Source organism: Alosa alosa, chromosome 7, assembly GCF_017589495.1.
Source record: "Alosa alosa isolate M-15738 ecotype Scorff River chromosome 7, AALO_Geno_1.1, whole genome shotgun sequence".
NCBI lineage: Eukaryota > Metazoa > Chordata > Actinopteri > Clupeiformes > Clupeidae > Alosa > Alosa alosa.
This window is the reverse complement of record NC_063195.1, coordinates 26081220-26109217: the sequence shown is the minus strand read 5'-3', so window position 1 is coordinate 26109217 and position 27998 is coordinate 26081220. Positions and strand designations below refer to the sequence as shown.

Below are 27998 nucleotides of genomic sequence, written 5' to 3'. Positions count from 1 at the left end.
CATATACACACACACACACTCACACACGCAGACAAACACACACACACACACACACACACACTGAGTCAGTTGCAAAATGCATCTCTTTTTTGTGTGTTGTTTTCTTTGCAAGAGGCACAGTGTGCTACAAAGCAACTTGTCACTTTTTCTTGTCAACTGGTTTAAAAAAAAAAAAAAAAAAAACATTCAACTTTGCTATAGTATAGTATAGGTCAAGGGCAACAAACCAATGGGGGGGGTGGTACGAGACGCAGACAGGCTTCTATCATACCAACACTTGGTCACGGTACGGGTCCTCCAGCAGTGGAATGGGAGATGGCTGAATGAGGTCTGTCCTTTTTCCCTTTGGTCAGGACGTCTGTCTGTCTGTCCATCGGTCCGGAGCGTATACAGTACTAGCACAACCCTGAGTGAGAGCTGTCCACTGTGCATCCGTCTCACCCCCTGTCATCAGTGAGATGGGACCGGAGGGGAGAAGGAGAGAAAGATGTCTATACGTTAGGTCAGCTACTGAGAGAGATAGAGAGAGATTAGTGGTAGGAGTGTGTGTGTGTGTGTGTGTGTGTGTGTGTGTGTGTGTGTGTGTGTGTGTGTGTGTGTGTGTGCGTGTTTTGCGTGCTAGTCTCCAGAGTGTGCTTGTCCTCCAGTCTTTGGGCCTGAGCCCTGCATTGTGCATCTACATAACATGACATCAGTCTGTTCGTCCAGCCTTTTCCTCCACATGATATGATATGCAGGCAGTCAGATCAATCAGAGGGGCCTCGTGGCCCAGGTGGGATTTGATTGGAGAGCCATCAATAGAGAGCAGTGTGCGGACCAATAGGAGAGCCAGAGCCAGGCGTGTGGGCGTGGCCCTTTGGGTATGGCCCTCAGGGTGAAAGGTCATGGGGTCACAGGGACAGGAGAGACAGAGAGAGTGAGAGAAAGAGAGATTGAGAGAGAGAGAGAGGTTGGCAGAGTTGTCTCGATACAGCAGCCTGGGGTCCTGAAGCACATGAACCCCAACACGTTCAAGTGAAGACGTGGTCAAGAGGAGGCATCAAAACTAGGGAGAGGGAGAGAGAAAGTGAGACTCTTATTCATCATTGCTGATGCACTGAGGACTTTGCAGGTTGGTCAGAGAGGGGTAATGCCTAAGGAACAAGGGAAGATCACTACAATACACAACCGGTCACATAGGTAAGCACACACACACACACACACACACACACACACACACACGACAAAATAGGAATCAAAGCCGAAAATTTAACCAAAACAAAACACAACAGAACAAAGAGGCAAACAACAGGACGGAACTGACTAGAACAGAACCGGGGAAGAACAAAGAGTGAGGACCGGCACCCAGGGCAGATCAGTAGCAGTGGGGGAACTCTTGTTTGGGGAGCCGGGGTTTCCCCAGGGAGGCATTCTCTGCCTCTGGTCCATTAAATATTTACACAGCCATTTCCTGCTCCAGCCAGGGCTGCCCACAGAAGACGGGGACACAAGCAGGGTCACCTCTACATCTTCACTCAAGATACCCTCCAACACACACACACACACTACACACACACACACACATTACACACCACACTCATACAAGCACACTGCTACATTTATACCAGTAATCCTGGTCATCTGGACACACAAAAATACACACTACAAACAACACACACACACACAGAGAGAGAGAGTGAGAGAGAAAGAGAGAGAGAGAGAGAGTGTGAGAGACACTTGCGTGAAAACTCACCTGTCCCACATCTTGACATTTCTGCAGTTGGTGCTGCAGCAGCCGGCCGATATCAGTGCTGCAGAGAGAGAGAGAGAGAGAGAGAGAGAGAGAGATGGAGAGAATGAGTGAAACAAAGAAACACACACACACACACACAAAGAGATCAGTGAAGGCCTGCACTGCGCATATAAACCTGCTCAGCGCCCCTCCTGAGTGGGCCATCTAAATGAATCAGGTGTGTAATTCATAATTCAAATCAACAGTTCCAATGCAGTGTCTGGGTTTAGCAAATAACCATGGCAGTGCAGTTTACACACAGGTGTGTGGACATGGCTGGACAGAGTGCTCCAGTAGGCAGTGGTTAGTGCTATGCCAAGTCCATTACCAGACATGAAGTAAACACTGGTAAGATAGTCTGACAGGTAAGATAGACTGCGAAGACGAGAGAGAGAAAGAAAGAGCGAGAGAAAGAAATAAAGAGGGAGAGAGAGAATGAAAGGGGGGTTAAAAGGAAGGACAGGGAGAAAGAGAGAGAGTGCAAAAGGGAGAAGAAAAATAAAGGGATAAACAGACAGTGGTATAACAGAGAGAGAGAGACAGAGAGAGAGACAGATAGAGAGAGACAGATAAAGGAGAAAACCAGGCAACGTGACAGAGCAAGTGTTGTTCTCTTGACCCCCGTGACCTTGCTGTACTGCTGCACTTTTGTATTGCTTATTGTTTATCTTATCAATGCTCATTCTGATTGAATTTTTTAGTCCATATGCTTTGACAGAGTTGTTTTGTTTGAATGCATTGAGAAAGATCAGAGGTAGAGAGAGAGGAGAGACAGAGAGAGATGGAGAGAGGGGGAGAGAGAAAGAGAGAGAGAGACCAGGTGAGTGAGTGTCCCTGTCAGACACGTTTGCGGTGGCCTGGGTGAGTGCGGGGGTGTTGGCTGTGGGTTTTGTCGCTGTCAGCTCCAGACATGAGCTGCTGGCTCTGAGAGGCCTCGTCTCCCTCCCACCGCATCACTTCCTATCTCAGTCTCCCCTCCGGCACCACAGCCCTGTGTGGGTCCACGCCCCTGTCCCTGGTCACTGCTCAGCTCTCCGCTCCTGTCTCCACACGCTCCTGACTGACCACTGGATACCAACCTCCAGCCTCCAGTATTCACTTATTTTGCATGATACATTTTTTATTAATTAACATTACTTTTGTAGAAATCTGCTTTCACTTTGACATTAAAGACTTTTCCTAAATTATTGTAAAAAAAATGCCTTATTAAATTGACCAGAATTCCAATTATAAAAGCCATAATATATCCAAGGAGGGTAAATAGTTTTAGGCACTGATTGTTTACAGTGATGTAGCTGCAGCACAAATTATATGAGCAAATAATGGCTTTTTACAGAGGTAAAGGGCTATATGGTCAGTATGGACGCTATCTATCATATTAGAACCCAGCCAATCGCTATCTATCTCATAAATATTAGAACCCCTGCCAATCACTATATATCCCATACATATTAGAACACCGCCAATCACTATATATCCCATAAATATTAGAACCCAGCCAATCGCTATCTATCCCATAGATATTAGAACCCAGCCAATCACTATCTATCCCATAGATATTAGAACCCAGCCAATCGCTATATATCCCATACATATTAGAACCCCGCCAATCGTGTAAGAAATCACAATCACAAGTACACAATTCAACCATTCAAAGTTAAGATCTGTTCTGTGAAATTCTCTCACAGGCTGCATGCTCTCTCTCTCTCTCTGTCTCTCTGTGTGCTGCTGCACACATATGTGGCAGTATGATAACAGACTAAGAAAAGAACATGTTTCATTAAAATCCCAGCAGCAGTGGAGATTCCCATTATCACCACTTTACCCACGATGCATTGTGTTCCTCAGGTGAGGCACGCTTGTGTGGCAGCTGTGAGGATTAATGAAACTCCCCAGGTAGGAGCAGAGAGAAGCAGAGGGGACTTCAGATAGAGAGAGCTAGAGAGAGAGAGAGAGAGAGAGAGAGAGAGAGAGAGAATCATGGCTGCCAAAAGAGCAGTGCATCTGTGGTGACTGAGGTGTACTTTCTCCTATATATCAACAATGTGTCAAAGTAGCACAGAACAGACTAGCTTGCTAAATTGATGCACACAAATTAATCAGAAGGAAAGAGGACCGACTGCTCCACTGGCTGCACAATGTGTTGAGGGACAGTGAGTCTGACATCAGCATCAGCCCACACTAGGTCACTCTGTGTGGATATTCATGATGTGTGTGTGTGTGTGTGTGTGTGTGTGTGTGTGTGTGTGTGTGTGTGTGTGTGTGTGTATATGTGTGTGTGTGTGTGTGTGTGTGTGTGTGTGTATGTGTGTGTGTGTGTGTGTGTGTGTGTGTGTGTGTGTGTGTGTGTGTGTATATGTGTGTGTGTGTGTGTGTGTGTGTGTGTGTGTGTGTGTGTGTATATGTGTGTGTGTGTGTGTGTGTGTGTGTGTGTGTGTGTGTGTGTGTGTATATGTGTGTGTGTGTGTGTGTGTGTGTGTGTGTGTGTGTGTGTGTGTGTGTGTGTGTATATGTGTGTGTGTGTGTGTGTGTGTGTGTGTGTGTGTGTGTGTGTGTATATGTGTGTGTGTGTGTGTGTGTGTGTGTGTGTGTGTGTGTGTGTGTGTGTGTGTGTGTGTGTGTGTGTGTGTGTGTGTGTGTGTGTGTGTGTGTGTGTGTGTGTGTGTGTGTGTGTGTGTGTATGTGTGTGTGTGTGTGTGTGTGTGTGTGTGTGTGTGTGTGTGTGTGCCTTTGTTTCTCTTTATTTCATTATTGTTGTATTGTCATTAACATTTGTTCTTCCATTTACTTCATTACTGGCAATGCTGTAATGCATTGCACTCAGGCTAATAAAGCCCAATGATTTAAACTGAGCTGAACTGAGAGAGTGGGGGATAGAGAATTAGAGAGGGAGGGAGAGAGAAATGGGATGGAATGAAAGAGCCAGAGAGAGATGCATCAGGATGGAGTGATTGGAAGATGAGGTTTACCGTAGATGTTATGTCAACATTAACAGACTATGATTCACACAATAATGTGTGTGCATGTATGTGTGTGTGTGTGTGTGTGTGTGTGTGTTAAAGCAGCACAACAACAATCATACACTGTAGATCACATCTAAGAAGATGTATTTGTATGCGTACATGTATGTATGACACAAATTAAGCATCATCACACACATAATGTGCCCCCCCCCACACACACACTGGCCACCAGACACACATACACATACAGACCAACAGATACATACACACACATACACACACACACACACACACACACAGGTTCAGTGGGTAATAGAGGAGTGGGTGTGGAACGTAGACCTGTCCTCGTACTGATTGAGCGAGTCAAGGTCAGACAGCAAGACAAAGTGGCAAAGTGACGTGTGTGTGTGTATTTGTGTGTGTGTGTCTCTCTCTCTTTCTCTCTCTCTCTCTCTGTGTGTTTGTGGTAATGACCTCTCGGTTCACGTGAGGGAGCAGAGCCCTGTTTTCGCACTGGCTGGATCCAACCTCCAGCAACACACACACACACACACACACACACACACACACACACAGACACACAAAGCGGTGGGGATTTAGTGCACATCGATTGACCACTACAACCATCTCATGCACTTATTATTCCAGTGCAGGCCTGCTATATCCAAAAAGCAAAAGAAGTGGAAGAAACTATTAACTATATAATTACAATATACAATATTAACTATATAAAAACAACAAAAGGACACTGTCCTCTTTTTTCTGAGGTCGTTTTTAGAGGTCAGATGATGACGTTACGGGGATGATCCCATTCAGATTTGCCTCACGTGGGGTCCAGAGGTGCTTATCAATATTTACGGTATTAAATAGCAGCGTAACGTTCGCTAATATGATTTGTAGCTTAGTTAAAATAAGGGGATCCCAAAAAAATAAAATACCCTGGAGTATTTTAGGTCCGCTAATCCCTAATTATCCAGTGGCCTCCGGGAAAAATAGGGCGGAGAGGAGAAAGACACATAGAGGGAGAGAGAGAGAGAGAGAGGGAGGGAGAGAGAGAGAGAGAGAGAGGGAAGGAGAGAGAGAGAGAGAGAGGGAGGGAGAGAGAATGATGATAGGGGAGTGTATCCCTGCTCACTATGCTTGTTAAAACTTTGTTTGCTTCCATGTTTTCATATTCTTTCCACTGCTTCACATTTGTGTTGATTGCTAATTGCCTTTTTTCACTTGCGCATGTCAAGTGTCAAGTTTTATGTCAGCCTTTTTGTTTCATTAAAGTTTATTAAAGTTTATTTTTATGAATAACACATTGATATTGTTGTATCAAGTGAGTAGGTAAATACTAATTATGGTGAAAGGCAGAAAGATTTGGGCCACAAGAGCAGCCAACAAACAACAAATGCTTTGTTTTAGAGATTCACCGGCCACCGTAAGTTCACAAAATGCAGACTCTGATGTCACATTATGACATTACCCTTTGACATGAAATTACACTTAGATCCTAAGTTTGTCATTGTAGTTTGCACTATCCAGACATACAAAAGGCTACTTGTTTAACCTTTTCTCATTTCAAATTCTTTCGTTACTGTTTTTTTCATTTGGGTACCTATGTAGGATTTATTTAGACTTCACTCTGGAGTTATGTGTCCTCTGTTGAATAAATATTCCCTACTGTTATGAACACAAGAGCTTTGACTTTAGATTAGTTTTGCCAAAAAAAGACAGGACATCTCCAAACACTCATCCTCGATGTCCTTTATGCAATGCACAGGTGCTCAGGAAGAAGAGAGAGGGAGAGAGAGAGAGAGAGAGAGTCATCCTGTGTGTGATGTTATGTACAGTACATTATGAAGGCAAGTGTGAGTTTTCGATTAGGTAAGATCCTATATAGACAATCTGATACCACTTAATCGGTGTGTGTGTGTGTGTGTGTGTGTGTGTGTGTGTGTGAACATTAACATCACACACGTGCTCATTCACACCACACCAATGTGCAAGGGGCTTCCTCAGCAGAACTCTATTATTAATAGTATTCCTAAACTAACCTAATCTTCAGTTCTCCATAGTTCTCAGTTCCTTGAAACCACAGCAGTTCAGGTTCTAAGTATTTTTTCAGGAAGTTCTACATAGAACTGGATTTAAAAAATGCAGTCCAGTCAAACAACACCCCTTTCCTCTGTGCTCCTAAGGCACTGGGGTGTTGCTAGCAGTTGAAACATACTAGGCGTCAGTCCGTTGAGTCTATAGGGTTCTCATATTGTCCCTTTTGCCACTTCATTGATCATTTATTCATTCAGCAGACGCTTCTATACAAAGGAACTTTAATACATACAAAGGACATTGTCCCCGGAGCAACATAGACTACGTCTACACGAAACCGCCGGGTGAATTTTCTCTTACCGCTTTCACACCTTTAACGATACCGGTAAAGAAAAAAACTTGCATGCACACACAGAGGTGAAAGCGGCTAAAAGTGCTGTAGTGGTATGCCAGACCAGTCGATGGCGCCGGTTGTGCAGAGGCTTCACATTTAATTCACGTGAATCGCGTAGAAGAAAACATTGTTGAAACAGTTTGTTAAGCAGTCGCCTGAAATAAGGAGACTATAAGGAGACTACAGACAATTCCGTTTTTAATTCAACTGTTAAACTTATAAAGTTCATTTTTTTTAAGGTTTGTGACTGCTATGTGGAATTTCAAATGCTTACGCATTGCATTAGGTCTGAGCACCACTGGAGAAAACATTAACATGCAGTAAGCTAATGTTTAATGGTGTGCCACAAAAGGCTGATACATTGTGCACATAAATCATGACAGGGACAAGAAAAAAACATTTTAATATGATAAACAAATGGTTTGGTTTGTTTTCACAAGCAGCTTGTCAGGTCGAGTGCGGTGGCTGAGTTGAGAGGTGGGGCTGTGTCTTCATAAAATTGCCCGCTGTGCCCTCTACACGCGTCTACACGGCAAAAGTTAGCCGGCGGTTTCAAAAATTCCCTACTTCGGAACCTGGTTACAAAAACTATCGGTTACAGTCTCCTAAACTGCCAGCGTCGTGTACACGCAAGGTGTAACCGATAACAAAAATTCACCGGTTTAAAAAAAAAACAGCGTTGTGTAGACGGCCCCTCAGGGTCAAGTGCCTTGCTCAAGGGCACAATGGTGGAAGCTGGGAATTGAACCCACAACTTTTTTAGGGGCAGCCGTGGCCTACTGGTTAGCGCTTCGGACCTGTAACCGGAGGGTTACCGGTTCGAACCCCGACCAGTAGGAATGGCTGAAGTGCCCTTGAGCAAGGCACCTAACCCCTCACTGCTCCCCGAGCGCCGCTGTTGTTGCAGGCAGCTCATTGTGCCGGGATTAGTGTGTGCTTCACCTCACTGTGTGCTGAGTGTGTTTCACTAATTCACGGATTGGGATAAATTTCCCTCACGGGATCAAAAGAGTATACTTATACTTTTCAGGCTGACATGCTAGCCCAGCTCCTTAACCACTATGCTACCACCACCACCTCTTCACCCCTCAAGTGTGTAGGATTATAATCACAGACTAACCCTTTAAGACAATATGCATCATCCTCTATTAACACATATTATATAGACTAGCATAATTATAGACACACACACCGTTGGATATAAGGACAGACATAAACTGACAAGCAACTGTCAGAGATGGCAAACATGCACACTTTCTGTGCTCAAGTAGAAGTGCAGAAACCTGTGTTTAAAAGAGTAAAGACTATATAAGTATAAGTACTGATTCAACTTATTTACTCAAGTGAAAGTAACAAAGTACGGAGTCTGAAATGTACACAAAGTATAAAAGTAAAAAGTATGTTAGCCTTTTTACCGGCTGGCCAAAGCTCACTACATAAGTTAGCTAACTTATCCTCCTGTCACAGTAACAGGGACCAAAATCTTCAACCAAGATAAATTATACACAAAGTAAAGATAATCAATAGCTGTCCTGAAATGCATTAAAGAGGAAAGTACAGTACTTCCTATCTGTATACACAGTATGCATGTACATGAACTACTGATATTAATGTGTACAAATGTGTGTTTTTCTTCACTTTCTAATGTTAAACATGCTCACCCCCACACACACACACACACACACACACACAAACACACACACCTCAGAGTCACCCAAATACACAAACAGCTTACAATCAGCTTACAATCAGAAACACAGTAGCACTGTATTAAAATGCCTCTCTCTATTTCTCTCTCTCTCTCCACAGCATCCTGTGCTGCAGTGTGGAAGCCTTCATGTCAGTGTGTGTGTGTGTGTGTGTGTGTGTGTGAGACTCTGAGAGGGAAGGGAGGGAGATTGTCCACTCTGGAGGATTTGTAAAAGGGCTGCTGTCACCTCTCTCTCTCTCTCTCTCTCTCTCTCACGCTGCGGCGGCTGCTCTTTCCTCCACAGCCGGTGTGAGGGCACAAGGTTAAGCCCACTCAAAGAGCAGAGATGCAGCACGCCAAGCTGAACGCCCAATATAGAGAGAGAGAGGGAGAGAGAGAGGAGGCAGAAGAGAGAGAGAGAGAGAGTGAGTGTGAGAGAGCAAGAGGAGAGAGAGAGGCCTGAATGTCTGTCTGCTTAGTCTCTCATAGATCTGTCTAAAGAGGCTCTTTGTGTGTGTGTGTGTGTGTGTGTGTGTGTGTGTGTGTGTGTGTGTGTGTGTGTGTGTGTGTGTGTGTGTGAAAGAGAGAGTGAGAGAACAGAAAGAGATGGTGGCAGAGACATAGAGAGAGTGCGTGGGGTGGGGGTGACAGCAGCAGATGCACTCAAATAACAGGATATGTTTGTGAGTTAATGCATATGATGTGTGTGTGCGAGTGTGTGTGTGTGTGTGTGTGTGTGTGTGTGTGTGTGTGTGTGTGTCTGAAATGTACTGCGCACAATGTATCCTCACACGAATCACAGCCACATGATATACTTGTGTGTGTGAGTGTGTGCATAAGTGTGTGTATCTATGTGAGTGTGTGTGTGTGTTTGTGTGTTTGTGTGTAAGTGTGTAAGTGTGGGTGTATCATGGCATCTCAATATTCACAATGAATGTAAATTCAAGTAAATTCAAGTACACACACACACACGTCTGTATTAGGGGCAGTATAGGCCTATTTTGGATGTTTATGCAATATGGAGTATATGTGTGTGTCTCTCTCTCTCTCTCTCTCTCTCTCTCTCTCTCTCTGTATGCATCTCTTGCTTTCTCATTAATTCAAGCAGGCAAAAAGGGAATGAAAAATGAGAAATACAACACAGCGAGGACAAAAAAACACCATGACTTTACATGACCAGAGATGACCTTACATGACCAGAGATGACTTTACATGACCAGAGATGACCACCCCCCAAATCACCCATGACCTCTGATCTCAAATAGGCTTCACTCAACCTCCTAACAACCTCTCTGACCATTTTTTCCTTACATAACACATGACCACTAGCCTGACGAGCCAGACCCACATTAAAATGTAGGGTCTGGGCACTCACTGTTCGCAGTGCTCAGTCCGAGGGGCGGGATAATCAGTTGTCTTTCAAATTCCCTCTGCACGCAATAGGACAGCGGCAGCGCTATGAGTCCCATGCGTTTCCCACCAGCGGAGCTAGTTGGCTAGTTCAAACGTTTGCCAACTTAATAAAATCTTAGATTCAATGATAACTGGTGAAAGTCGGTAGTCTGGGTGAATCAGTTAACATATTTCAATTTGCCCTGCTGGTCTGTCTGGAGACCTTACCAATCAAGCTGATATCCAAATCACCTAAAACCCACGAACCAATCACAACCGCTTATCTGGCACAGGGCGGACTTTATGATGACAGACAGAGGAGTACATTTAGCCGCGCTGTTTAACACAACAAATGGGTTAGAGTAGATGTTAAAGGACATGAATGTGTTCTTCCTTTGGAATCGAGTAAAGAGCTGCATTTAAAACACAACAGATGTATTTGCTTCACTTCCGGGAATTATTTGGATAACAGTTTAATGTTCCAATTTAAGTTGAATTTCACTGCTGGAACATTTCCTTGGAAACTGGAAGTGAGTGACGGGTCTGCAGGCCCATTCTCTATCTCTAGACATAAGTAGGGGCACACTGCACAAACGCAGATCATGCCCAATGTACCTACAATAAAATGTCCAGGATGTGTCTTCATACATTTTGTACTGCCCCTTTTTTAATTCCAGTGTTTCAGCTGGAACTAGTTCCAAAGATTCCAGCTGACTTATACCATGTATGCTGATATTTATAATATAGTCTTGTCTTGCATATTCGAAAGATTTGGCTTGAGTTTCGTTTGAGCAAATTCAGCAGCCTTTAAAGAACTGGGGACCACCTGGTAGAGGGGCAGGCATCCATCAGATTAGTCAGTTAGTGTGAAAGACAACAGACAAACGGACCAACTTTATTCATGCAAACTTAAACAAAGAATCGCAGGTCTTCAAACTACAATTTTTTTCAGAAATTAAGGTCTCAGTATTCAGGTCTAGTCTGGTGGTGTATGTGTGTGTGTGTGTGTGTGAGAGAGAGAAAGAGATACAAGGATACAAGGAAGTTTATTGTCACATGCATATAGTTACTGGAAGTAAGAAATGCAGTGAAATTATGTCTGGTGTCAGCCTATTTGTGCAAAGTGGGGGGGTAAAAAGTGCAGTAGAAGAGGGGTTTAGTAGATTAAGTGGCAAGGGCTGCATAAAAAAAAAGATGGGGGAGGATTGGGATTGGGTGGGGGCACCAACAAAAGGAGCACCCAAGAGCAACAGGGGCAAGGAAAAACTCCCTTACCAAGGAAGAAACCTTGGGCAGATCCACGGCTCAAGGGGGCTAACCCAACTGCCAGGGTCTTGGTGTGTGTGTTGGGGGATGACAGGGGAGATAGGATAGTGTGCTGTGTATGTGGGGGAGGGCAGTGTGCAATATGTGTGTTGGAGAAGCTTCCACATGAGACAATGTGCTGTGTATTGGGGCAGTGTACTGCAAGTATGGTGAAGGGACTTACTATTGCAAGCAGAGTACTGTATGTATGATGTATGTGAGTGATGAAGATGTGTGTGTGGGGGGGGGGGTGTAGCAGTGACTGTGTGTGTGTGTGTGTAGTGTGTAGGTGGGTGGGTAGGTGGGGCAGTGTGAAGAAGATCCTGAAACAATGTGCTGTGTATGTAGGAGGGGGGGGATGTGTGTTGAGAGCAGAGAGATAGAGATAGAGAGAGACACAATGAGAGAGTGAGATGTAGGAGAGGGGCAGTGTGAGAGAGAGAGAGAGAGAGAGAGAGAGAGAGAGAGAGGTGTTCATGAGAATTTGAATCAATTTTGAGGGAAAAAAAATAAAAACAGCATTCTCAGGCCTAGTAAGAACTGCTGACTGTTTTAACAAGCAAAGACCCGACCCGACATGGTGTGCTAATCCATGGTGAACACGATGTTATGTTGGAAAACAAAGACTTGAGAATGGGTCTTCAGAGCAATATTTCAAGGGTTTTCTTTGAAAACAATTTATGTGCTTAGCTGGCTGTGCAGGGGGTCGCTGCTTCAAAATATAAGTGGAGGCATGTCTTCTCAACCCCATCTCACTTTTAACACCTTTCATTTTCTTTAGATTATCCTGTCTTTCTTTTCATTTTGCCCTTTCACACACTTCACACACACACACACACACACACACACACACACACACACACACACACACACACACACACACACACACAAACACACACATTCAGCGGGAGAGAGAGCGAGACAAAGATTCCTTTTTCAAATCCAGCAGAAGGTGAGATTTTCCGCACCTGTTTCAGATCAGTGATGGAAAGAAGGAGTGATAGAGTGGAAAGGAAAAAAGAGAAGAGAAAAAAGGACACCTTACACTAGCCATTTGTGAGAAAGTCTCAGGCTCTTGCGAGTTCCATTGTAATTAGTCTATGACCAAAAGTGCCCCCCTCTCTTTCACGTTCCACTATGCACTGGGCTGATCCATTAAGTATTGTCTGAGTGGGAACAGATTCTGGACAGGGTCAGCATCGATCACAAGGGAAAGTCAGACTCTCCCTCTGTGTGTGTGTGTGTGTGTGTGTGTCTGTTTGTGTGTGTTTGCGCGTGTGTGCAAGTGTTTGTGTGTGTGTGTGTGTAGACCAAGCAAGGTTAGGGTTTTTTCACTGTTGTGCCCCAGTTCTTTGAGGTTTGTTGTTTACTGTGAAATTACTAATTATTTGGTTCATTTTTGGTCTGTTATAATGTGCCTTTCATATTAAATTACTAATGAAGTACTGTTTTGGCAAACAGGTCAACAGCATATTCTTAAACGTGAAGTCTGGATACTTTTCTGAGTTACATGAACGTTGAATCAGGTGCACACACACAAACCAAACAGACAAACATACTCCCACCCACCCACACACACACACACACACACACACACACACACACACACACACACACACACACAAAAAAGACAGGGAGAGACAGAGACAGAGAGTGAAAGAGAGCAAAAAAAAGAAAAAGAAAGTGAGTGCTCACTCATAATGATATAAATCTTAACAAAGGAGCCAAAGGAGCATTATCACGCCGTTAACTATGAATTGTACGATTTCTTCTGGCTTCTTTTCTACATCTGACTTCTGAATTAGAGGACTTGTTATTTGTAGTAATTACACAAATGTGTTGTGGCACACACCTAATAAAAACGGGAAAGGGCAACAGCAACTCATTATTCTATATTTTCAGTCTACCCTAAGGTCAGTTCCATCCCTGTTCTACTTAGCTGGACATAGCTGCAGAAAGAAATTACTAGTCTACTATCATGAATCAATTAACTCAGGACTTGACTGACTGCCAGCCAAATAATAATCTATTTGAGCGGATGAGGGAGTGGGACTTCCATTGACCTATAAGGTTCTTCAGAGTCAATTATTAAAGATGCTGTTTTATTTGAGGTCAACAGCCAATCAAATTACTCTCCTCTCTTCTGTGATCCTGAGGCAACATGCTGATTGGCTGGAATTGTTTACGTCTCAGTCTGAGCTATGAGCCATGGGCCATATTCTAATTAGTATACAACTCTTTTTTTGCACCTTCAGTGATGTGTGTTTCTGTAAAAACATATACTCAGGCATGCCTATAACTCTGAACTTCAGAATGATGGTGTGCTCTCTCATGTACGAGGTATAATTCATTTATCCAAAATAGTTGAAAACTGTGTCACCCCCTTATTTCTGGCTGTTGCATTAACCTTGTGAATGTCATTAAAAATCCATAGAAAACATAAACCAGACATTGATTTTGAACATGAAAGTAGGGGGGACAGTATAAATAGCATCAAACAAAAGCATTTGTTTCAATGTGTCCCACAAACCAATAAACAATGGCGTAAATTAACCAAATTACAGCACATTTACACCTGTTTTTCTCATGCGGTCCTGGGTGCCCAAGCCCGTATAGCACTATTAGGCTATTAGTATTACAGTAATTTCCTGTGTATTAGCTGCATTATGTATAAGCCACAGGACAGTGTTTTATGCAAATTAAGACATACCTTAACTACCCCCGCGTATTACCCTCATAGCTGAAGAAATTTAGCAAAATCAATGTATAAACTGTGGCTAATAGTTGGAAAATTACAGTAGGTAAAAGTAATATTAGAATTGATACTAAGACATGATATAAATCAGCCTCTAGGGTTTCATCCTCTGATTGGGCCCAGTGTCACGTCCCAGTCTAGGGGTTCTATGGGACATGAGCAAATGATAGTGATAGGAGACGGCCAAAAATGGAAGTATAATTCAAAAATATTTATTTACAAAAATTATAACACTAAGAAAAATATGGACGAACGAAAAATAAGGATGCCCAAACGAAAGGCCTCAAAAGTAGGCCCAGGTAATCCCCAGCCTTTTCCTCGACTCTCTCTCGGGGAACAGGCAGGAGCGACAGTGACGGCCAAAAACCAGAGCTGCATTGGGTTTTGGCGAGCGTGTAGCTGCATGTAGTAGCGCCAACCCAGAATCCAAGAACGCCCCAAAACCAAGAGACCTGCCGATTGACGTCAGCCAGCACCTTTTATAGTGCCGGCCCAGCAATTAAGCCCCCTGCTGGACTGTCTGAAATTAACCAAACACAAACTGCTTTTGTAAACCTACAACTGCTGCATCACTCCCGTCACCTTGGAGATAATAGCTAGTTTCTTTTTCTTGGTATTCCTCGGGAATCCTTATCATTTTCAAGCAAATGTGCTACCTAACAAAAATCGGATGGCAAGCATTGGCATTTATGGCATTTCAAGCCTCAAGGCCAAAAGTAACCTTCCTTCATATCTGACAAATATTTTTTTCCCTTTCTAACCTTCACCTTATCTTTCTCTCAGTTATGGCAAGTTCAGATGTTTCATGTCTAATTCTCTCTCTCACACACACACACACACACACACACACACACACACGTCTGTGCTTGGTGTGAGGCTACACTGTGTACTGTACAGTTGATATCGTAAAACAACACGTCCTGTATTTAATGTCACAGAAAAATTGCAAGCTTAATATCAGCTGCTGATAACACAGCACACTCTTGGCTTAGTAATAGCCATGGTGCGTTATCTAATATTTACAAGCATTTAGAGGCCTGATGCCACCCAGCACTGACAATGATTAAACACTCTGTGTAAACACGGGAATCCCACACCAGGCCAGATTCCCGTCCAAACACCCTCTATAGGCAAACAAAATCAAAATGGACATCAGGTTTTGGCTTAGGCGTAGCTGCTTAGCTTGCTATTGTCCTTTTTTTATGTGTTCTTTTTTCTTTCTTTTCTCTTTTGCTGTTCTTGTTAGTCTGTCCATCAGGCAGAGAGAGGTGGTGGAGGACGTGGAGGTGGAGGTGGTGGTGGTGCTCGCCCGCCCGGGGGGGTCGCTAAGCAGTGGGGCCAACGCTGTGGCACACTCTCATCTCCTCCCCCAATTACTCGCCACAGATGTCTGATCTCCCCAAAGCCAGAGCCCTCTCTCAGGCTCATCAGCTACACACACACAGCAGAGGCACACACGCACACACACACGCACACGCACACACACACACACGCACACACACGCACGCGCACGCACACACACACGCACACGCACACGCACACACTAACACACGCACACACACACACACGTGTGCACGCACACTCACACGCACACACACAGACACACACACACTGTATCTGCAAGGGATGATGAGGTGTTTCGCTCCCTCTCTCCCATCTTCTCTGTCTTTCCTGCTTGCCAATATCTATATGGCTTTTTGCTCACTGCCTCTAATTAAATCTCTTGGTATGCAGACTTCTATCCTTCCATCCGGTTCTATCCAAACATACTATGTATTTGATCAATGGCAAAGTTGTTTCTCTCTCTCTCTCTTTCTCTCTCTCTCTGCTTCCTTTAGCCCATCCTGTCTTTCTCTTCCCCTCTCTTTCTCCTTTTCAACCCCCCCCCCCCCACCCTCTCTCTTTCTCTGTCTGTCTGTGCTTCACAATAGCAGGCTGTTGGGAGGCCCATGGGTCCAGGCTGGGCTGGGTGTGGGCTGGGCATGAGCACTTTCCCTGCGTGCGCGTGCTCCTGCTGCTGCTGCTGCATGGCCACTGCATTCATACTCCTGATGAAGGAGTACAGCAGCACATGCTCCCCTTACAAGCACGCACGCATACACACACCCATACACACACCCACACACACCTTACAAACACGCACACACAGACACACACACACACACACACATACACCTTACAAGTAGACAAGCAGACATACATATACCTGACAAGCACACATACAGACGTGCGCGCGCACACACACATACACATATACACACACACACACACACACACACACACACACACACACACACACACACACACACACACACACACACACACACATAAAGTATTTTCCCTTGAGATGGTGTGGCATATATAACTAAGCCTAAATTCAGGCCAGTGGAGTTTAATTGAAAGTTAGGTCTCCACAAAATCCCCTCCCAGTAGGATCTCTTATTACTGTAAGCGTAAAACCCCAGCAGGTACTGCAACCTGCATAACACAGGCAGACAAACCACCCCACAAAAGGAAACCGCTTAAAACAATCATGTGGTTCTATTTGTAATCTAGCCTACAACAAATCTCCATAACAACCAATGGTCTGACCAGAGTACTGACCACTCCGTGGAGGAGAACTAGAGGATACGAAAGGCTATGTTTGCGGGCCTGGTCTCGGCTTTGATGGCCCACTGCCCCTGGCTCTGGAGTCCAGCTGTGACCCCTGCCGATACAAGTCAGAGAAAGACTGCGCTTTTCCGTTGCCCTCGGACGAGATGGAGGTTTGGTGATGCATAAAGATGTTAGCTAAGCGCCGCTGAACCATGCAGTGTGTGTGGAGGGAGGACACACACACACACACACTAATACACACACACACACACATCTACACACACACACACACACACATCTACACACACACACGCACGCCACACCACACACACACACTAATACACACACACACACAAATCTACACACACACACACGCACACACTAATACACGCACACATACACGCACACACACACACACACAAACACACACACACACACACACACACACACACACTCATCTAGATAGACACACACTCTGCCAAACACACACCCCATAGACAGCTCTTTCTCTCTCTCTCTCTCTCTCTCTCTCTCTCACTCCACCAAATTGACCTCATCTGACAAAGTGTCAGCACACTGTTCTAAAAAGTACCAATGAAAGCGAGCATAACCACTGGGATGGGGATCACCACAGTGACTGACAACAACAGCTGGTGTCTAGAAATGAAATAACGCAGCAGCATTATGTCATATATTTTGTACATTTTTCAATATTTATCTTCAAATCATGCATTCATATATTGGGTTATCATATTTCATGTTACTATTTTTTTTAAACAACATTTTGAGACAACATGCGATTTGCCACTTTCAATTTTTTCCGAAGTGGTGTGTGGTCAAAAGAAAGTCCAGAACAGAATACCCTGTGACATTATTGGAAAAGCTTCCACAGCACAATATTATTGATTACATTGGTAAAGGACCGCCAGTTAACTTTCATCAAAGGTAACTGGATGTGTTGTTGGGGTTTGCAAGGTTTCTGCACACCTTTAGCTCTGTAGTTTTAAGCCCAAAACCTCTGTTCTCCTGCTTCGCCAACGTTTAAAGACCACCAATGGTGAGACATATCATGAGCGAGGATTTCTGCTTTGGATTTATGTTTTCGATCAATCTCAGCCCAGGTGGGCCAATTCAGGCATCAGTTCATTGGTGCGTCGTAAAGCCAATCCTGAAAAAAGCCAATCCTGGGGGTGGGACCATTCTTCATAAAGATGAAAACAACCTGGCTAAAGTGTCAGCTGCAGAAGCTAGTAGTCAGTTAACAGTGTGTGGAGAGGGGGCGGGGCCAGATAGATCCCAATTCCTGGAATAAGGAGAAAGGTCTAAAGTTACATTTAAGCTATTTCAAGGCCATGAGCGGATCTATTCTCTAAAAAAAAAAAAAAAAAAAAAAAAAAAAAAAAACGTCAGAATGTATACTTTAGAGGATCAGATGTAAAGGTAATAAACTGCTTTTAAACTTAACCTTTGTTTTGACAGCCAGACAAATCAACAGAGAACATATTACAACAGCACTGGCAGTACAACACTGCCCTACCCCAAACAAATCTACAGCATTTGAACCAGAAGAAGCCTTTTTTCACCCACTCCAGCACTTAAAGTAGAGTCATAGCAAACATCAGGGGAGAAATGACACATTGCTGGCTCATACAATGGTGGCTCTATCTGTGCATGTATGTCAGCTTTCTATACCGGAGAAGGTGTGTGTGTGGGGTGGGGGGTGAAGCACGTGAAAGGTAAACAACAGAGAAGCGAAGCCCCCGCATGGCCTCAGACGCTATATTTAGCCGCCGGCGCGTCTCAGTGGGGTTGTATTTCCCAAGGTCACGGAGCGTGAGGGTCGGGCCACGGCAGAAAGACAAGAGGCACCAACGCTCTCCTTCTGCACACCATCCACACCCCCACACACACACCACACCTCAACCTCCTCCCCCCACCACCCTCCACCACCTCCACCCCCCACTGCCCCTGCTGAGGGAACTCCAGATGGAGGGAGTGGAGAGAGAGGAGAAGGACGAGGGCAAGAGACAAGTGGATGGATGTGCTCTAGGTGGATCTGCTCAGTACATTCATACAGACACAGAAAGGCAGGCAGACACACACACATACTTTACAGCCAAGCCTGAAGACACATGTGGACACTTTGTGGTTCAATATATGTGATCTCCATAATATGTGGATAATGGAGTGATCAGGCCTATTCCCTAACTCATACGTCTTTCTTTACGATATCTATCCATGGCGTTCCTGTTCAGAGAATAAACTAGTATAACTAGTGAAACATGATTCCGGCATGCTTCTCTCAACCTCTAAGGGCGAGCTCCCATGAGATTGTAGAGGTGTAGTAGTGGATAGTAACGTGTTTTCAGTTCAGGCTCTGCAGAATACTGACAGAGAAAGGCAGGCAGACACACACACACACACACACACACACACACACACAGATCTGTCTTGTCAAATATAGACACACTCCTATGCATATGATCATAAATGAAATATCACACACACACACACACACGCACACACACTCACTTACTCACTTTATCACTCACAAACAGACACACACACACACACATACACACACACACACAACACTAAGCTATAGCAGTGACAGATGTCGAGCTCTGAACAGAGACAGATGTTGAATAGCGCAGTGACTAGGGGCTACTCTAGACCTCCAAACACACCTTTGCCTTCCCAGAGAGCCCCCCAACACCCCCCCACCCCCTGCTTGAGTTACATCCTGGAGAATGTGGACTACACATAGCAAGTTATTAATGTGCCAGCAAGTGCCATTTCACTCGAGGCCCCCACTGCCCATCAACAGGGCTGTCCCCGAGAGACTGGCCGGCTCCACTCCGCCTTGGGGACATTGCAGCGTCAGCAGAAGGACCCCAAGACAAGTGACAGCGGCACACTGCAGAGTGCGCCGTGGGGAATTTGTTTGTGTGACAACGGGATGCATGTTATGCGGATGTGTGTTAGAAGATGCCATTGCACTCGATGCAAGGGTAGGCATCTGCAAATAGGACACAGACTTCACCAGTGATTTTAAAACGGCCCCCAAAAGGGTGGAAGAACCAACTGTCACAACATCCTTTTTTAAAAAGTAATACTCTGAAACAATTTTATAGCAACAGACTGTATAGCCTCATTACCTTAGTGAAAAATGTGCTCAGACACTGAGGCCTGGATATAGCAAGCACACTTAGTCCGCATGTCAGCAGAGTCAGGAACATACCACAGTAGCAAAAACAGTGTCTTTGATAAATATCTTCACTAGAAGAAAAGTAAAAAAAATGCCTATAAAGGTATAATCTGTGATGCTGGTGAAAGGTTGTTCAAAGGTTGTTCAAGCAATGAAATGACACAACATGCTTCTGAACACAACGTGCTAATTGGCTGGAGATGACAGACAGACAGACAGACAGATGGACAGACATATGGACAGGGTGATTACTTCATTCCACACATCCATTTCAGTGTAAAGGCTTTTCTTAGGTGGAACACTTTGATGCATTTTATCATGCCATTTTATAGGGAGCATTTATCAGTGTTTTTATCAGTTGTTAGCTGTTATCCTAAGCAATCTGCACAGCATGTATAATTAATCTCCTTTTCAGTCATTCAGAAGGTATTGACCAGCAGTGGTATAAATAAATAAATAAATAAGTAAGTAAGTAAGTAAATAAATAAATAAATAAACACATCATGGCTCAGAGGACTCCAAAAAACTAGCAACAGACGACAGCATTAAAGCACAGCAGGAGCCTAGTCTTCTTTGGCTTCCATTATGGATTTCAGCACACACAAATAAATATATAAATAAACAAACTAATAAATGAATGAGGGATTTAGATATTGAATCGTCCCAATGTCTTCCAACACTGTTACTTAGAGACGTCTGCTGGGGTGAACTGTGGCCAGACTAAAAGCATAGTAGCCTACTGTTTATTGACACATTAGTCGCTCCATTAATAGGACCCATGCTTCAATGGAATGAAAAAATAAAATGACATGAATAATTCCCCCAAAACCTCTTATCAGATAATCCATGGCTGGCGAGCAAGGGCTGAAGCACAATGAGTTTGTCATAGGAATTTAATTCCCTCGTCAACATGAAATTGTATTTTGTGATTTGGAGCTGGACATGCACCAATCCAGGGACAAAAGACCCAGTGGTGGCGTAACGCGGGAATCCCCGCTGTTCACAGAGGAGCGCTGTGGCCACATACTTTACAGCCAAGCCTGAAGACACATGTGGACACTTTGTGGTTCAATATATGTGATCTCCATAATATGTGGATAATGGAGTGATCAGGCCTATTCCCTAACTCATACGTCTTACTTTACGATATCTATCCATGGCGTTCCTGTTCAGAGAATAAACTAGTATACTAATGAAACATGATTCCGGCATGCTTCTCTCAACCTCTAAGGGTGAGCTCCCATGAGATTGTAGAGGTGTAGTAGTGGATAGTAACGTGTTTTCAGTTCAGGCTCTGCAGAATACGGACAGACCTACAGTATCCTGTGAGTGAGAGTTTGTGTGTGTGTGTGTGTGTGTGTGTGTCAGTGTTGTGCGTGAACGAGTTCAAAAGAACGCGTTCATTGAACACGCTCATTTTTTCGTGAACGTTCGTGAACGCAACACATTTTTTAATAAAGAACTTGAACGTGAATTAGTTCACATTATGTGTCATGAACGGCAGACATAACTGTAAATGAACGTTGGAATTTGTTTTCCATTGAAAACTGAGTGACATCTGTTTTCTCTTTTGAAACGCAACGAGAGAAAGTTCCTCCCTCCTGTATTCTCGCTGGTGCCGCTTAAATCATGTATCACCAGACAGAAATGGTTTTGACATTGTGTGCACAATGCATTGCGGGCAACGTGTCCGGCTGAGAATAGTTGAATAGCACACTGGCTTCCGCACAACGTTACCCGTGATGAATTGCAGCAGAGCGGGGTAGGCATAGCAACACCGCGTAGCAGGCAACGACGAGAGCGCGGAGGGCTGGATTTCATTGAACTAAGTATAGACCCTTTCAAGAGAGTTCCATTATCAGCATCATAGTTGGCCCCACAAGACTTCCTTTTTAACATTCCATATGTTATCTTAATGCAGAGGAAGTAGATTGGGAACCAAATAGAATGTTCAAGCATTGTTTTTGTTTTTATTGTTGAAAGGGTCTATAGAACTGGTCTACCTTGTCTGTAGGCTACTGCTGCAAGTTTCATCACCTGGTAAGAAACCCACAATTGCAGTGTCATGAGCAAATGTCTACAATGAGCAGCTTCAAAGAACGTTTAGTGATTTCTAGCTCGTAGTGTGAAAAAAAGTATTTATTTGAATATCTCACAAAAAAGTTTTAATTTAATTTTAATGAGTTTAATTAAACAAATACTTAAAAACTGTACATTTAAACCCTGGTTGGTTTCATTTACACGATAGGTAAAGCACAAAGGTATTCTCTTAATTTGAACAGCACCTTTTGTAGTAACTTAAGCTTGTTAAAAGTCACAGGCCTTCCTCTTGTGGTTTCAAATTTATATAAAACATATGGCTTCTCCACATCAAAACGCCAGTTGCTCACGATGGGGTCTATTTTTTGGTGATAAAAAAGTGGGATAAAAAAGAAATAGTGCAAAGCAAAGCACATATTTCACCTTGAGGGAACGTCATGTGGCTCCTGACACTCAGCAGTTTCCTCAGCTAGAAGGCCTCAAAAGCCACCGTGGGGTATTTAAACACTCGTCAGCCCTTCTCCCCTCGTTCTTTCATTTTCTCTTCCACTTGCTCTCTCTCTTCCCACTCTTATGTTTTCTCTCTCTCTCTCTCTCTCTCTTTCTCTCTCTCTCCTGACATGCTAACCTCGCCTAGCTCCTGAGGAGACAGGAGGTGAAGCTGCGGCATATTTGGAGAGGAATAATTAATGGAATCACAAGTCAGAGTGGAGGGTGGCAGCAGCAGCAGCAGCAGAAGCAGCAGCAGCAATGGAAGCAGAGCCAGCATCTTATTTCACACATATTTGTTTTTTTCTCTCTCTCTCTCTGCTTTTTGAAATGAGCTCATTAGAAAAGGGGATCCCCACTGCCTCCCAGTTCTGACAATAGCTATTGCTCTTCCACACAAAAAGAAGAAGAAGAAGAAGAAGATCTGAATCGTGGGATAGTGTGTTATTGCTGAGCAATTAATAGACTAACATGCTAACAACATCAAGATCATGGATTCAATTGCCACAGAGCATATACTGGAACTAAATAGATACAGTACTGTATCTGTACTGGAAACCTTTTTAGTAAAAGTGTCCACGTAAAAGTGTCTGCTAAATGATATTAAAGGTTCTGCATCAGAGGATCCTCTGTCTTTTGCGCCGCAAGCCAAGCAGCAAGTTATAGGCAGCACCAGCAGCAGTCATAAAGTCACTTGTATAACCACAATTTCACGTTGGCCCCCCTGATAAAACATTTAATCTGAAACGCCATGTCAGGTTTAATGGAGTGTGTCTAAAGGCAGAGGGGCTTGACTAATGAGTCACTCGAAATGACACTGCGCCGTCAGACCTCCGTAGAGTCGCTTTCCTCAGCTAGCCTGAGCCTCCTACTGCACTCCCACTGAATCCCGCTAAATGCCAGAGAAGAGATGGCCTCCACTTTCAGTCAGACAGGCTAACAATCATTCATAGCAGAGTCTCAGGTTGAGCTACTGAATGAGGACGTGTTTTAATAATTCAGGATATAAGATCACTGTGATGCATTGCGTCTTTATCTTTTGAGTTTAAAGGCAGTCTCATCACACAATGATTCCACAGAGGAATCAAAGCAGATGCTGTCTTAGTCGGCTGTGTGACTGAGCAGCTACACCTCACAGTCCCAGTATGTTATGTGATCTTATTAAATCATAACCCAATAAATAAATCTACATAAAATGGCAAGGTCCCTGATTGTAGCCACCTCTACTGTCCAAATATCACTGTAAAGGAAATATCATATGCTTTGCTATACCAAGGCCTGAATGTGTATTCTTGGCTACCATCAGTCAAGGTATACTCAATCCTTCACCCGGAGATATACTAACCCACCCTTCTGCAGAACTTGGTTCCACCATTATGTTAAATCAGCTAGTTGAAACCTTAATGCAGACATAGAATGGAACACCGTTTATATCTGAAGATATCTGCTGAATTTGGGCCAATGTATTCCCCAGTCTAATTATAGGCCTGTAAATGGGCTTATACAAAATAGCATCTGAGCATGTTTTTCACAGATCAAAGTTGCATAGCTTCTATGTTAACATCAGAGAGCAAGGTAAAATACTCCGTTCATCCATTCTGTCATCTCTAAAGCCCATTCCAACATCACACATTAAAGATTGACATGCTACACAGGCATTAATACAGATATCAAGAAAGGGTGGATGGGCAGGGCAGCCCTGCCTTAAACCAGCTAATCTCCACCACATCGCTCAGCTACTGTACCTGCCCGTGTGTCAGATTAAGGGCGGCCTCCAGTGTGATGATGATGATGATGAGGTTGATGGCGAAGACGACGGGGACCCACCGTTCATTCCGTTGTAAATGCTCCTGTGGTGGGGCGAGACTTCGTCCCCTGTCGGCCTCCGCTGCACGCCGTCTCGGCCGGGGCTGCCGAACTTCCCTACGCCGCCGTGCTCCGGACTCACACCGTACTGGTGCCGCAGCGTCTCTGGGCTGCCGCTGCCACCGCCGCCACCACCACCAACGCCACCGCACTTGTTGTGGTGCTCGGTGGTGCCCAGCAGCGAGCTCTGCCTGGGCTCCGGGCTGCCACAGCCACTGCCCATGCTGCCCACGCTGCCCCGGTGCCTCTGGAAGAACTCCAGACTGCCCATGGGGCTGCTGGGGCCGGAGCCCAGCTGGTGGTGGTGGTGGTGCTGGGGGTGGTGGGCGTGCGGGTGGGTGTGGTGGTGGTACTGCTGCTGCTGTTTCTGGAGAGGCGAGTCGTGGGTGCCGTGCTTGGGCCGCTGCTCGGGGCTCCTGCGGCCCACGCCGAGGCCACCGCTGCCGCCGCCGCCGCCCGAGCGGCTGTACTTCTCCGGGCTGAGCCCCCGCATCATGCGGTGGTCGGGCACGGAGATGGAGCCGCAGCGCGGGCGGCAAGGCTGGGGCAGGGTGTACGGGTAGTCCAGGCTGGTGCTGCGGTGGCGCGTGGGGAAGTGCTCGGGACTGGACACCTCGCCCCCACCTCCTCCCGAGCCCCCACCCCCGCCGCCTCCCACTGAGGTCCTGGACTTGTGGAGGTGCTCGGGGCTGCTGCTGCTGCTCCCCATCATCCCTCCTCCTCCTCCACCACCTCCTCCTCCGCCACCTCCTCCTGTGCCTCCTCCTCCAGCCAGCAGGGTCTGCTTGTGCAGGTGGAGGTGGTGGAGGTGGTGGTCGGAGCTGTCGGCGCTCCCGGCGCTGGAGGTGCTGCTCCCGTCGCCAACATCCCTCATCAGGAGCCCCGTACCAGGCACCATCAGCAGGCTGCTCTGGCTATCGATGGAGCTCCGGCAGCCAGGTCCAGTTGTCCCCCCGCCTCCTCCTCCTCCTCCACCCACTCCGGTCACCCCAACACCTCCCCTCTCCCCCCCGTGCCGCTCCTCCTCCAGCAGCAGACACAGCTCCTTGAGCTCCAGGTTCTCCTTGATCACCTCCTCCTGCCGCTGCTCCAGCTCCTTGAGCTTCTGCAGGTAGAGCGTCACCTCCTTGCGCATGATGCTGGCGCTGTAGCGGCCCAGGCGCTGCCACTCGCGCGACACCCGCTTGCCTTTCTGGCGGTCGTCGTCCAGGAAGCAGCAGAGGTCGCGCAGCTCGCGGTTGTCCTCCTGCAGCTTCTGGTTCACGTCCTGCCACAGAGAGAGCCAGACAGTCATTGATCATGGAAACAGCAACGACGGCAGTGTAGTTCAGTTTTTCAGTGTGTGCCCTTCCTTTATTAATACGTTGCCATTTAACAGTGGGTATACGGACATAAAAAAACACTGTAGCCTATATACCAAAAAAGGGGGACAGTCAATGCAAAAAAGGTCTCTGTTAGAACACTTGGATCTACAGAGCCCTCAACACTTATAAATCATCTATATTGTGTTGTAAGTAGAGGTCTAAGAAAATATTAATACACTATGAGATTTCAAAACCCTAAGATAATTGCAATATATTGGATCGTAAACCCTGTGACATGACATATCATATCATCTTTCCAGGTACTTGCCGAAACACAGCTCTACACTGCAAGCTCTTTTGAAGAGTAGAATCTCGCACAACCTCAGTTCAGCTCAGAAACTCTCAACATAAAGTATACTACAAAACAGAAAAGTAAAGGCCAGAGATGTGGGCCAACGATGCAAGCCAAAGAGCCTGAAGCTTTGCATCATGTACAGTATGGCAGCTCTAACGACTAGCCGTCCATAGATCCCTTTATCTCTCTAGACAGCCATCCAGTGACCTACACCGCCCGTCTGTGTCCTGCTGAAAGACTGACTGGTCAGGGAGGAGGAGGAGGGTATTGGGGGTGGTTGAGGAGATCAGGTACCAGGCACCACTGAGGTCTGGCTGATGTCTAGTGTGTTTTTTTTTTCTACATGCGCCCGTATCTCTCAAGGTGTGGGCTCCAGCACTTCTGCTTCTGATTCACGGCCATTAGTCAGCGCTTGGCCCCCCGGACCTCTCCTCTCCTCTACTCTAATTATCTCACAGCCCGGCTACTTTCTCCCCTTGTGCATCTCAGGGAAGCTGACAGAGTCAGGTCCTGGCACTTAACTCTTAGCCCCTCTGATACCATATAGCTCTCTATAATGAAGCTTGTCTTTTTTTTTTTTTAAAGAAGGGATAGGGAGCAGTTAAGATGTTTAAGTCTCCCGTGCGTATATGCTCTCTCCTCCTCATCAAGCGTCACTGCGGCGCTGGGACTTGGCAGGCTGCGGCCGAACCTGGATATTATCTCTGTGTGGATGATTTAATGAGGAGTGTCCTGCTATGGTAAACTGTTTGCCTGCTGAATCGCCAGACGATGCTTCAAAAAAACATGCGAGATATGCTGTAGAGAGAGCTGGGGATTGGGTGTGTGGGTTTGAGATGTCATCCTGAAATATGGTGAAGAGCTTGTATTATATAGCGCTGATCATTAGGCTGTCCTGCTGCTCTCAGGAATGCAGACAACAGGTGTGTCCTTCAATTATTCACTAGAAATTGGGTGATTCAAATTGTTAATTAATCACATTTCACAGTTGTATGTCAGTGTATTCACTTACAACCTGATCCAACCTTTATCTTGCTCATGTAGGCTACCCCATCACACACACACACACACACACACACAAACACTTCATCTGTCTATTTCCTCACTGAGATTACAAGTGTGACAGTGAGATACTCAACCTGCCGTGCGCATTCAGGTGCCCCTGAAAAACTATGATCTCATCCTTGAGAAATGCGCGCGCGCCCCCTCACCTTCAACCCCCGAATCTCGTTCAGATGCAACTGGAGGCTGCGGTTGACCTCGCGGATCAGATTGGCGTGGTCCATAATGACGCTCATCTTGTCCGCTTCAGACCTACGCAGCCGCCGCACCAACTCCTCCTTGGTCCACTTCAAAAGCTCCTCGTCCGACAAATTTACAATATCCTCTGCCGGACTTTCCGTCCCCTTGGATATTGACAGCTGCAGCTGGGGCTGGGTAGCTTTCTCCATGGGCACGGATGAGCTACAATACAACAAACTACTTGAAAAATATGCACAGGGCTCCTACCAACATCTGTCCGCATCCGAACCAAGGCGGGTCTGGAACACACTGAAAAGCGCAAGCTTACGATAGCTATCGGGGGTTAGGCTACTCTTTCCCACTAAGCAACAGCTGAGGATTATCAGTTAGTTGAACGTGAAAAAGGCACCCGGCTCCTCCTTACACCTTCTCAGCGCGTGCATAGTTCCTCCGAGTTTGCGTGTCAAGACAGCATCAAAAGCATCATGCGTCCAGGCTGGGGGGATCCACGGCTTTGCGCCGGCACTTGATGTGCACGCCTTCGTCTCGTTCCGCACTCTCCACCAAGGTATTGGGGAGGATGCACAGCAGC

The 27998-nt window shown here is 45.5% G+C and overlaps 1 protein-coding gene across 3 annotated transcripts; it reads right to left on the bottom strand.

Annotated features, from left to right (window-relative positions):
• On the bottom strand, window positions 1–27998 carry ccdc85al (coiled-coil domain containing 85A, like). 3 transcript variants are annotated; one of them, XR_007193938.1, is made up of 4 exons: window positions 27376–27998; window positions 24385–25772; window positions 1733–1790; window positions 1–1045 (listed from the first exon to the last, which is right to left on the bottom strand). XR_007193938.1 is itself a non-coding variant. In XM_048247253.1 (4 exons), exons 1-4 carry the CDS (start codon window positions 27613–27615, stop codon window positions 1027–1029), a joined length of 1623 nt encoding a protein of 540 aa, XP_048103210.1. In that variant the 5' UTR covers window positions 27616–27998; the 3' UTR covers window positions 1–1026. The 3 variants fall into 3 exon arrangements, 2 of the variants coding, with proteins under 2 accessions (XP_048103210.1, XP_048103212.1); XM_048247253.1 differs by having other exon boundaries at window positions 24467–25772; XM_048247255.1 differs by lacking the exons at window positions 1–1045; window positions 1733–1790 and adding an exon at window positions 12399–12520 and having other exon boundaries at window positions 24467–25772.

Excerpts from the sequence above, each read along its gene's own strand:
- ccdc85al (XM_048247253.1), bottom strand. The coding sequence starts at position 27,615 with ATGGAGAAAGCTACCCAGCCCCAGCTGCAGCTGTCAATATCCAAGGGG. Across the intron at positions 25,773-27,375 it reads ACGAGATTCGGGGGTTGAAG|GACGTGAACCAGAAGCTGCA; the intron begins GTGAGGGGGCGC and ends TCTCTGTGGCAG. Across the intron at positions 1,791-24,466 it reads CATTTACAACGGAATGAACG|CACTGATATCGGCCGGCTGC; the intron begins GTGGGTCCCCGT and ends CTCTCTCTGCAG.